This window comes from Bombus pyrosoma, linkage group LG1 (assembly GCF_014825855.1).
Source record: "Bombus pyrosoma isolate SC7728 linkage group LG1, ASM1482585v1, whole genome shotgun sequence".
NCBI classification, from domain to species: domain Eukaryota; kingdom Metazoa; phylum Arthropoda; class Insecta; order Hymenoptera; family Apidae; genus Bombus; species Bombus pyrosoma.
In genome coordinates, this window is record NC_057770.1 from 5,610,094 (window position 1) to 5,623,159 (window position 13,066).

Consider the following 13,066-nt stretch of genomic DNA (forward strand, 5'->3'; position numbering starts at 1 on the left):
TTAACTTGTTTAACAACCGGATATCGAGCGTACTTCAGGTCCGTCTGTCTGTCCATGTCAGTCAAACGCGAGTAAACTTGATGACGGAAGACTCGTGTAACGTTGGATCGATCGAATCGAATATGTATGAAGATTCGACGATTCGAAGTGTGTCAGTAAAAAAAAAAGAAGAAAAAAAGAAGCAAAAAGGAAAGAAATATGAAAAAGTAGATTAATGCGCTTCGCTTTTTTCGCTTGCCTCTATTCCGTACTTTTTTCGTTTCCTTTTCGATCGATGCCGCGTCGCCGCAATCTTTTTTTTTTTACGCTTCCTTGTCTCTCCTCTCCTCTCAAGAAAAGGGAGAAAGCTACCCTGAGAAATTCCATTTTCTATCTATTTTATTTTCTTTCTTTTTTTTTGACAATCTTTTTTCTTTTTTCTCTTTTTTCTCTTTGTTTTCTCTAGTTCTTTCTTAATCTATCTTTACCTCCCTGCCTGTTGCGTTATCCACGATGAGAAAAGAAAACGGAGAGGCACCATAGATGGTAGTTCCGTGCGAGGAAAAAGAAAAAAAAATGCCAGAAAAAAAGATAAAACGGAAGCACAAGGAAGCGACTGACTCTTATCCCGATTTTATTGGCTCATTCCCGGAGTATCTCTCTTCTTACGTTGTTCTTTTTGTGTTTTGTTTTAGCACTGGCAAGGCCATGCTTGCCATTAACAAAGGCTTACAGAGGTCAGTATTTTTTTCGTTACTACCACTACGTTCCCTCCCGGTTTTTCATTTTTCGATGATTAATTTCTGTTCTTGCGTGGCTTCGTTCTCTTACCTTCCACACACGCTCCGCGTTAAAAATTTCATATGGTCACACCATCTTTCATTCGACTTTCATTTCATTTTTACGAATTGTTATCAATACAGTTAAATTATATTTAATCGCGATACTAATTATATGTCAAATTTATTCGGAATAAGTCAAATATCTAATCGAAACGAAAATCTTCATCGTTATCGTTAGAGATTTCCGTTCAATCTTATGATTCGTTCTTTTAAACGGCCGCGTTTTATATTTTATATGAAATTTTTAAAGCCTTTTTCTCTTTCCCCCTCGTCTCACACTATTCTATTTTCTCTTCTCTTCTTTCTCGTTGCCTTTCGTTCCGTTTAATTGTTGTCCTTCAAACGCTTCTCTATCCACCAAACGTCACAGAGCATATCTTAGCGCTTTCTCGAGAATGCGAATCGATTCGGGTGTACAATCTCAATTCATAACGTTTCTCATTTCCTTCGATACTCGAACGATAAAAAAGAAAAAAAAAAGAAAAAGAAAAAGAAGAACAAACAAAACTTGCCATTACTCTCTTTTTTCAATTACCTCGTTTGTTTTTTCTAAATCATCTCTACGTTCTGTCGGAGGTTCTTCAAATTTATTCTCAGTTTCGCGAGTCAGATCTAAGTTTCACTCTGATTTAACCGATATTAGAAATAACCGTAGAATTTTCATTTTTCCTCTTTACCCGCTAGCTTTCAAGCTTTTGTATAGTATCCTGACAAAAGTAATATAGTCTAGGACTGTACAGACGGATTTCGACCGATTTTGCAATCGTCGTCGAAAGAAGAATAAAACAGATTAAACAGATTCTCGCGAAACTACAGGTCGCCATGCCTGGCAAGAAAATAAAAAGAATATAACAAAGAACAGAGAAAAATATTGCAAATAGAGACTCGAATCAACGTTCCTCGACAAGCTCGCATTTTCTTCTCCTACTTCACTGTTTCTTTTCTTTGGTTCTTTGCCTTCATCGATCGTGTTCGACTCGAGATCGTGCACCTACGATCTCTCGGCCTCCCTGTCGACGATCAGAGTCAATCCCTCTATTTGAAAGCAACAATAAGCGGAAGAATGTTCGATTAAATTAGCGCACGATGAGTAGCCAGTAAATTAGAAGAAAACAAAAATGATAATAAAAGTTCCAATGAACGCACAACGTAACAATACACGAAAGACGTGACTCAGTTTGCATCCGCCGATAGTACAATTAATTCGATAGTGGAACAACGACAATATGAAGCAGCGATATTTGTTGAAAGACCACCGTGTCACTGAATCGTTGCTGGAGAGCTGGGAGCGAGGCTAGGTGCACGATCTTTGAAAGAGCAATTACGTGGACTCACGTGAATCGTATATATACGTATATGTATAAATATATAGGTACATGTATTTTTGTTGGCACACACCAATGCAAGAGAATCGCACTTGATTGTGGTTAGAAAACAACGCATCGATGTGTCGACTTTCGTAGTCTTAGAAACGATCGATCGTCGATCAAATAAATCGCGATACTACTTTTGATATTTGCATAGACAATATGAGAATCCATGCCTCCGTGGTTCAAGAGAGATTTGCTTCGATCGAACGTTTCTGACAATCCTCGAAATATTAAACGATAGTCGAACGAGCGTGTACGTATCGGCTAGTTAAAAGAAAACGTGGATTCTTCTTTCACGAAGGAACGTCTCTGTTCTGCAACCTGGTCCAATCGAACCTCTAACTTGATCAATGGTTTTAGATTCGATTATAGATATCGAGGAACTGATTTATCTAGCAAACGATTAAAAAACGGATAAAAAAGAAGAAGATATCCTTTGGATAAAATGTAGATGAATGAATTTAAAAAAAAAGAGGGTGGGGGGCAGAAAAAAAGGGAGATACCGATGAATCGAGTTTGGGGTTCATTCGAGGTGTCGTTAAAGAAAAAGCCACCCCAACCAACGAAATCGCGTTGTACATACGCGTGCGTATAAAAGACGCGGTTCCTAACGAGCGTTCGTAACGAATGCCTGCTTAATTACTGTCATCTCGACCCTATAATGAATACTCACTGAGATGTGCCCTGTTTTAACGCGGCTTGTGACGTCAAGTAGGTACGTAGATTACATTTTTACATCTCTGTAAATATGTCCTGCCTCGATGTTTTTTCACCTTCACATCCGCCGTTTCGTAACTTTCAGCATGCCGATTAACGAACGTTTGCATGCGAATTTTCCCTATTTTATTTCGCGATTTTTCCCGCTTTTTCTCCTTTCGTACCACCATCATTCTCGTTCCCTGTTTCTTGTCTTTTTTTTTTTGTTTTTTTTATCTAATTAAAAGTTCCGTCCGGTAGCCAGCGTCGAGACGCGACTTGTTCATTTGGAACGCTTTCACCGGTGCAATTGCATGCAGCCTTGCGCAACGATTACTTTTCCCGTCAAGAGTTTCGTTTCGAAATTAATTACCACGAAAGTGACGGTTTTTCGCGCCGGGATAATTGGTCGGATAACCGACGTCGTTTATCTTTCCGTTCGGGCTCGTTTGTACGTAGAATATTTTTGTTGAATAAAAAGACGCGAGTGATTTTATACGGCACTACTTGCACGGCCTTAATTTATTCATACGATTCTTTTGCGACAGTAACATCGAAGGAAAAATTAGTGTTTTGTGAAAGAAAGTCTTTCAGTCGAGTCGCATTTGTTCGAGGCACTTTAAAGTTTATAAACTAGCCACGTAGCTCTGTGTATACGATCAAATTTGTTCGCAATGAAAGAATCTTGTCCGAGATTATTCCATACGAATAGTCAAAGAAGAAGGTAGCAGCGTTGAGTAGCGCCGTCGACGAACAGAATTTCTTTCGTAAATAACTACGTGCCGTGTAACAGAAACGAAAGCAATCCTGATCAATTGGATTGCGTAGATTAACGGCGTTGCTCCGCCAGAGCGCAGAACGTTTTTCTTGCCTTGTAACGCGAGCGCGAGGTAAAAAGGGAAACCCATGGACCAAAGCACGAGCACAAGACCGGTCGTCGATGGTTCATACGTTTTCACACGATCAACTAAACTGTTTCAGGTACAGCCCGCTGGCAGGCGATCTCTTGGCGAACTCAATGCTACCGGGGAACGCGATGAACGGTTCCGGCTGGTGTATCTTCGTGTACAACCTCGCTCCAGAGACCGAGGAGAACGTGCTGTGGCAGTTATTCGGTCCGTTCGGCGCCGTCCAATCGGTCAAAGTGATCCGCGACCTGCAGACGAACAAGTGCAAAGGCTTCGGTTTCGTGACGATGACCAACTATGACGAGGCGGTGGTCGCCATCCAGAGCTTGAACGGTTACACGCTCGGTAACCGGGTTCTTCAAGTGAGCTTCAAGACGAACAAGAGCAAGGCGACGTAGAACGACAAGCAACAGCACCAGCAACACCACGATCACCATCATCAGGCAGCAGCAGCGGCAGCAGCAGCAGCAGCAGGAACAGCAGTGGCAGCAACGCCAGCTGTGGCGGCAGCCGCGGCCGTGATCGGTCAAGCGACCGCAACCAAAACCGTGCTCGGTTCAACGACCGCAGCAGCCGCGGTGGTCGCCGCGACAGCGACCGCTGCTGCTGCGGCCGCGGCTGCGGCTGCGGCTGTGGTCACGCCCGCGACCGTCCAAGCGCTCGCGACTGCCTGTGCTTCCACTAAGAAGGTCGACCACCACCATCTCCCTGTCGATTCCGTGATCAACACCCTGAACAGTCGTGATCGCGGAGCAGACCATCATAACAATCAGAACTACCATAACCAGCATCAACACCAGCAGCAGCAGAATCACCCGTTCAAAGATTACCTGGCCGATGTGTCCAAATACGAAAAGATGACTAGGGCTCTGACCTCCTCGAAGAAATATCGGTGGGGCAGATACGACTACGAGAACCACGACAACGAGTACAATTCCGACTAATATTCGGAGGATGCTGAGTTCCCTGGAGAATATTCGACCGAGGGATGATGGAAGGAAAAAAGACAGGAGCAGAGTGAGAGAACAGGAAGAAAGGGGAGAATGCTAAGAGATACTCGTGCGTGTGTGTGCGTGTATACGTGTGTCTGTACGAGCAAGGGTGCGATGCATATGCAGTAGGTGCGCGTGGCTGAGAGGGAGAGGGACGTAGAAAGACGAGGATGAACAGACAGCGAAGACGAAGAGAGGTAGGTCGTGGTACGCGATCGCTCGCCCGATATTCCTAATTATACATCGTGTGCAGGAACGAAGAGGAGGGTAAAGAGGAAGCTTCGCTTTTTCTTTATTTCCTTCGCCTTAGCTTCACCCTCTCCCTCTCTGGTTACTCGTTTCTTTTCTCCCGCTGTTCGTCCACGACAGAAGGTTAACGCGAGGTCCTGTCGGCTTCCGCAGCTCGCGGGATTCGCGACTGTGTCGCTTCGTTCCCGCGGCTTGGACGGAATAAATGATAAGATGAAATCGGACGAAAGGAAAGGAACGTCCGTAGCGACCAAACGTGGCTCGTGCTACTGCTTGCGAATATTGTACATACATATTGCCGATTTATGTATATGTACGCGGATACACGGGCCACGTAATACTAAATATAATAATACTAACGTTACCGTATCGATCGACAAACAACTTGTCATGAAAATTGAGTTGGCGAGAGAAATAAAGGGAGGACGATAGTCCTCTCTACTAGACCAAAGAGTCACGACGACGTCAGGCTGTGAGACTCGAGCAAAATTTATAAAAGGCAGGGCCTGATTGATTTTTTTTCTTTTTTTTTTTCTAAAATCATTGACAACTCACGACGTAAGAGAAGCGGACAAGAAAACGCGACAGTGCCTCGTGTTTTCCCGATTAGATCGGCTACGTGTGAACTCGATGGAAAGGATCGTTGGACATACATATGGAGGATGGAAAAGAGTGCGTAGTAGTAGGTGACTGTAGGGGAATGGTGTAGAAAGGAGAGGCGAGTGAGTAGAGAGAGAATAGAAGGACGTGGCGAGACAATACGGACGGATCGCGATCGAGGACGGGACGGGGACGATCGATAGATCGATCGAAGTACGAAAGGAGGCAAGTCGCTCTCTGGTAGAGGATATAAGAGAAACGGGAATACCAATAGTCAAAACCATGACACCGATGCATGTGAGAAGCCTCGCGTTCGATTTTTAGGATGCGAGGAGGTGCCGAAGAGAGCGGGAGAACTAGTTGTTAAATACAGACGATCGATTTCCCCTTTTTCTTTTTCCTGTTTAGCCAGTGAGACTAAACGTACTTAAAGAATCTAAACTTTCTTAATCCGTAGTTAAATTAAGGACGAGTCATCATTCGACGAGTACCGAAAGACGAAGTATAATAATTATTACCTATTTAAGAAGATATTTTAGGGCTTATGTGCTATACATTACAATGCGGTGTCGCGAGAATTCGAGAGATCGAAACGTCATAAAAGTGACCCGAGGGATTACGTCACGTTTCCTGATAACGTAGCAACGTGTTGTATCTTTTCTTTTTGCTAGTCACGAGCTCTTGTACTTCTCTGCCGGTTGTCCAAAGAACATTCAATTTTTCATTTTCTTTTCGTTTTTTTCTTTTTCATTTTTTTTTCTTTTATTTTTCTTATGTATAGGTAATATGTACGTATAAGAGAGATCTTAGTTAGTACAAAGTGCTTTCTTGAGTGCAGAGTCTGATTTTATCGAGCACTGCGTATTAGTGTCCCTCGAATGTGCACCGTCCACAAACTTGGACGTTTTAGAAGAACTTTGTCAGCCAACTTTTTAACAAAAACACACACCCACTTTACACACGTACACGTATACATACAAAGACATTGCTTGCAGCGGGGAGAAAACGAACAAAGAAGGGATTCTTCCTCCCCGTCGCAACGAAGATGTTCCGATTTTTATAAACACGAACGTTCGATTTCCCTTTTTTAACGAAAATATTGAAAGAAAAAAAAAGTCCAACGTACAAAATAATATTTCATAGAGACGGTTTACTTATACATACGGTACGCAGATTGGACGCGTCGTGTCTTTTCTTGCAACGAAGAAAGAACGAAAGATTAAACGAAAGAAACATTTCGCGACGGTGCACGGATATGTGATACAGACATGAAGTTGAAGTACGATCGACGAATGATTTCCGGATCATCGGGAAACACGTGTCTAGTCTACGTGCAAAGAGGCGTCAGTGAATAGAAAACGGCGCCGCGTGTTAAGAACCTCTCTCCACATAGAGAACGAGAAAACTCTTTTCTTTAGACTAGTAAGCAAATCAGACAGGCGGTTTCAAAGAAGGCGCGTTTTAGGTGGTACGATGTATAAGGTAAGCGAACCGTTTCGCCCGCGCTAGCCCATAGATGTAATAATTCCCTTGAATGGGATTAGACGTACTATCGAAAACCAGAAACCAAATCTTTTTCTTAGATAGCGAAGAAAGACTAATTGTATAGAAGAATATCGAATTACGTTTTCTTAAATACATATTATCTTGTAGCAGTGATCGGGACTAGCGCGAACGAACATGGATCGTAAGTACTTAATCGTGAGTAAATTTCGAAAATTTCTTAAGCTCCTAGGTTTAGTATAACGCGACAGAAAAAAGCGTAGCATATATATATATATATATATACACACACACATATATATACACATATATATATGTTGTCCTATTTATGTGTACCTTTTTGTGTCTAGTCCGGGAGCGAGGAACAGGCTGTTCGTTTGAAAGAAAATACGCTCCCTAGGAGCACGACGATATACACTTGTCCTCCCTCCCAAAAAAAAAAAAAAAAAAAAAAAACGTAATTTGAACCTCAAGCAACAGATGCTTTCTGCTAAGATTTTATTTTATTTATTTGGAACACTCGTGAATATCGATCGGTCGCGCGCGACGCGTACACCCTTCGGTTCTTTCGATCGGGTGTTGTTGGACGACGCGATCGACGCGTCCACGGGGCAAACAAGATCTCGATATTAGTGCAAATTATACACTGGTCGGCCGACAAAAAGCAAACTGGCGTCATCGCGTGCAGTGGCGTGTGTTACAGACGTCAGAGATAAAGGAGAAACGATTCGCCCCTCGTTGCTTCGATGCTTCTTGCGCCGATCATGATCCTTGATTGATTTGCTGTGAAGGTATGAAAAAATGATAGTAACACGACTTTAATCGAAGCAGGATAGTTGCGTAACTGGATACAATGGTGCGTATAGGAGATATCACATATACAATTGTAGCTCGAATGATTTTTGGCGAAGCGTGAAGATTTCGAAGGGGGAACGTCCGACAACCCTCTAAACGGGGGACGAATCGCATGTAAGAAATCAGTTTCAATGTTTTCTAATATTAAAACTATAAATTTTCTCCTTTTCATAATTATTATTACGTATATTAATTATACTTATTATTCTGGTTATTATTATTATTATTATTATTATTATTATTATTATTATTATTATTATTATTATTGCCATTGTCATTGCCATTATTATTATTCATTATTATCATCATCTTAGTCATCACCATCATAATCATCATCATCATCATCGAACATCATCATTATCGCGATCATCGTCACGATCATCATCGCCATTATTATTATTATTATTATTATTATTATTATTATTACTATTATTATTATTATTGCTATTATTATTATTACTATTATTAATTATGATCGTATATAATTTTTGTGTCTCTCGTCTAGTAGCTACGTGTAAAACCTTAATGCCTTTATTATCTATCTAATTTTTCGTACCACTACAGAGGAAAAAAATGTCTTACTCACTTTACTTAACATCATACTACTACCGTTACTTTCTCTCAACTGCTATAACTACTTGCTATAACTATTACTATTATTACCACCACCACCATCACTGCTACTATTACTTACTATTATTACTATTACTACACTACTACTACTCCTACTACTTCTCCTACTACCATTACCACTACTACTACCACCACCACCACCACCACCACTACTACTACTATTACTACTACTACTACTACTACTACTACTACTACTGCTTACTACTACCGATTATTTATTTATTTATTTAATTATTATATAACATAACAGAAATTATGTTTTATTTAAGGATTAAACTGATTTGTGTTTGGTTCAAATACGTCGTTTGTTTTATTTCGATTACTTGTTTCAGTTGCCACCAGCCTCCCAAACAACCATGATTTACATCTACATTTTCTATCCATCCTGATAAAAAAAAAATATAATATATATCTTCTTCTGCTTCCTGACATTCCTCGTTGCTCACAGAGACTGATGTAATCGATGCGTAGCACGCGCGAGCGCAGCGTACACCGACGTTTCGCTGGATATTTACTGCACGCTCGTCGATCGTGGTTCGTAACATTTCTATAATTATCTTTGTTCCATCGTGGGCGACCCCGTGGAACCGACAAGAAATTCGTGTCCATCGAGAAGTTTAACCGTCTGCACACGTAAGGAGAGGAGAGTTGTTCGGGCGCGTGAACCGACACACGAGTCTCTGCTTCTTTCCCGCTGATAGTCTGTGATCTCAAAGGCAATGTTCGCGTGTCGATCGACGCGTTAAAAGGATTGATCTCAAACCTATCGATAGTCGCTTTACAATTACAACACACGAACATCGGATGTTTAGTCAACGATATTAGATCGTATAACAATGTCGCGTCAAGTATCGAAAGGTGAAGGTCGATCGGAAGGTTCCAACGGCGCCCACGATCATAGAAAATTAATGGAAACGGTTCGTGATACTTCGGAAAACGATAGAACTCATTGTTAAAAGTACAAATGCCACGAGGCGGTCGCGCAAGTAGCTTTAATACTCTCGTGCGCATTTCGGTTATATATACTGCCCAATGTTGCGCCAATAAAACAGTAAAAAACTATACGATAGAGACTTGTTGAAGTGTGAGAACCAATCATTGATAACGATAGGCGAGGACGTAGTCCCTCGGTGAACTTGAGACTGTGTCGAAGCGTGGAAACTGGTGCCAAGGGGAAAGGGAATGAAGCGCGTCCACGTCATCAGTTGCCTACGTAAATAAGGATATTCTCGAGAGAAAGTGATATTATCACGATGATGATGGAACGATGACCTGGTGAAGACAAGATTAAAAAACAAGGGTGTTTCGCTCTCTTTCCTCTTTAACGAGTGCAATAACGGTCGGAGCTGCTCAATTTAGCGCACAGTATATTAGAAGAGGTTGTCGATGCTACACAGACTCGAAAGGGTCGAAGAGACGCACAACGCGACGAGGATACTCGTCGGGACGACGGATGATCGCGCAGGCCCTGTCCCGTTCTCTCCAATGTAGAGAAAGCCATCGAAAAGGCGAGGGGAAAACGTGGAAAGATCGATCGAGGCAAGAACGCGAAGATAAAGAGGGAACTACGGAGTAAGAAGAAAAGAAAGGGAACGATGAGAGAGAGAGAGAGAGGGAGAGAGTGAGAGAGACGTGAAAGACAGCGAGAGTGGGGGGGGGGGACACGCTAATCTACTTAACTATAAAATTATATTACCATACGATTATTACGTTAGATATACATTATATATATTGTATTTATGTCTCAATAATCGTTGTTAGTTATATCGCTATCGATGATGACGATGATAATGAGTGTTTTGTTATCGGTGATTAATAGAAAAGAGAGGGAATACGAAGTCAGACATATACACATACATACACGTACACAGGGAACACAATAGGGCACACATTTACGCGATAATGGCACCATGTGTCTATTCTCGATGATAAGATGGATATTTGAGACGGGAGAATGATCGAATCGCTTTCGAACTGATTCCGAACGCTTTGAGGATCTCTCGCGGAGAACGCGAATCCTCCACAAGAGGATGCTGCATAGCAGTTGGAAATTTAATTTTTATTCGACGCATGAAAATTGGAATATCGACAAATTTGCGATCACGTTGTAAACAAAAATTTATATCGCCTGTATCTCTCCTATGACCTGTATAAATTTTTAATAAACTCATTTAATACAAAGCGTTTTGAAATCGGTCCGAACGTGACGTAAAAGTTTCGTCACATTCCGCGGCTTTTAGATAATTTCATCGACGGACGAACGACATTACCTTTATTAGGACATTTGCATTTAATCGTTAGCCGCATTAGCGATATTATTACCCGTAAAAGTCAACCATTTATACTTCTCTTGTACCTTTTAAACAATGAAAAAGTAAAAAAAGTAAAAGAGGTGTTTCTACGAAAGTGTTGAAGAAGTAGTGGTTTATCGATTCGTTCATTACGGTTCATTCCGAATCATTACGAATTGACAAATTTAGCCAACTTCTTCTATCCGAACAGCTTACGTTCCTTATTAGTTAGTAATTTTCTTAGTTAGTGAATTCTCTACAGCTTTCTTGGCGTAATTTGTCATCTTCGAGAACAGGTCTCCTGCCTCGTACAGCATTACGTGTATATCGCAAACAACCATCCCTTAGTGGCGCAAAGAATGTGCAAATAGGCAACATTTCTTCGCAGCATTCCTCACTCGATAGATCGTATCGCCAATATGTATAAACCGATCGGATTTCCAAAGAATCCATCGACTATATCGAGTATTCATCGACGTTAATTAAATGATTAGAACTAAACAGCTACGGTCCTGGGAGAATGTGAACGGCGATCGATCAACGAAGTCTCTGGTCAAGGGACTGTTCCATCTTTGTAATAGTGAATACGCATTTCTTCAAGAGATCCAACCGGTGAATAATTTAGGAAACACCATGATCGATTCGAATCGAAAGAGGTTTACCTATTCTTCATCGGAAACGGTCTCGCGAGATGAAATACGTCGCTGTCAGTTTGAACAACGCACAATGCTGTCTCCATTCGACAGCTTGTCGATCGTTTTACGAAGGCGAGTCGATCGTCGATTCACTGTCGGCTCATTGTCGATCCAGGGAATCGTTGTCCCTCGTTATCGTCGTCCTGTTCTCTCGTCGTCGATGCTCATCGCGATCCGCATTCATTGTCGCCGGAAAGGCGCTTCATCGTCATGTTAGACGCATTCGAGATGCTCGATAATGGTTGTCGCGCTCGACGATCCTCGTGATCGTTCGTTCAATATTCGATTGAGTCTATTCAATGTCGATCCGTGTTTATCGCGCGGCAACATCGAGCCAACGATTCGCAGTTTCGTTCTTCGCGTCTCGCTGTCGTGTGCAGCTCGCGCGCAGGTTTAGAGTGGAACGACAACGGGCAGTTTTAACCGAATGAGAACGAAAGGTCGCGAGTTGTTTAAAAGCAAAACAAAGAAGTATATATAAAAAAAATACAAGAAATGCTTACCGAATCGAAAGTGAAATTTTGCTCCTCGAATAGACAAATTTTTTGAGAGAAAGGGCCAATATCGACGGTAGGGAATTTACATTTCGATCGGTAGAGTGAAACGTGATTCCTAATCGATCGCGAGTGGATCGAGGTGGATTTATCTATCGTTTAGACATACAAGTGGTTTTAGCCAGTCGGCGATCGATGATATTAAAACGACATTCCGTGACTGCGTTGCTCCTCTTCGAACGAAACAAACTAGAGGGATCGTCGGTGTACGGGGCGCGCGATCAAGCAGCAAATGCAACCTAAGAGAAAAGTAAGAAACTACGAAACAAAAAGAAAAAAAAGGGTAAACAATCCTCTTCCAATTTGTACCGAAGCGACTAAATACCGCAGAGACTGAGATTTTAGGCGAAGTTAATTAGCTCCGAATGATCGTGGCTGCGATCGATGATACTCTCCTGAAACTTCCAGGGAAACTAGAGACTCCCGAAAACACCGCAAAAAATAAAGAGAGGATAACGCATAAGCAAAAAAGTGGTTTTTCTCGTGGACTTAGGAGAAGAACAAGAGCGTTAGAACTAGCTGTTTAGAGATTACGTATATCGTGAACCCCCAGCGATTAGGATAATCGATCGAGCCTGTGTGATCACCGAGCTCTCGTTCGTTGTCTATTCGCGGCTGGAGTTTCAACAACTCGAAGCAGCAACGAACGTTTTCGGATCCACTGATATAAATCTTCGTAGAGTCGTTCGAAGCCGACGAACGATGCGAATATAAGCGGAACATGGAGCTCGATGGCGCGAGGCTCGATGAGACCGGAACGAGAATAGGCTCCCGACTTTTTGAATCGTTTTTTCTTTTCTAGGAAAAGCAACAAATGACAATTCGCGAATTTTCGAACGAACTTTTTTCCAGCGGACTGACATGACGTTGGGGTGACGGAAGGGGTGAACGAAATCGAG

General features: G+C 42.0%; 1 protein-coding gene across 15 annotated transcripts in view; it reads left to right on the forward strand.

The window, feature by feature from the left end:
* LOC122569841 (ELAV-like protein 2) overlaps window positions 1–8,252 on the forward strand; it is a 39,688-nt gene extending 31,436 nt beyond the window's left edge. For 7 of the 15 annotated variants that reach the window (XM_043731643.1, XM_043731564.1, XM_043731733.1 and 4 more), the window contains 3 exons: window positions 675–716; window positions 2,904–2,906; window positions 3,869–8,252. In XM_043731643.1, coding sequence (XP_043587578.1) covers window positions 675–716; window positions 2,904–2,906; window positions 3,869–4,193 — 370 coding nt within the window. In that variant the 3' untranslated portion in view covers window positions 4,194–8,252. The remainder of the gene's footprint in view (window positions 1–674; window positions 717–2,903; window positions 2,907–3,868) is intronic. The other 8 variants (XM_043732431.1, XM_043732518.1, XM_043732215.1 and 5 more) reach the window with 3 other exon arrangements.
* Window positions 8,253–13,066: the final 4,814 nt, after the last annotated feature.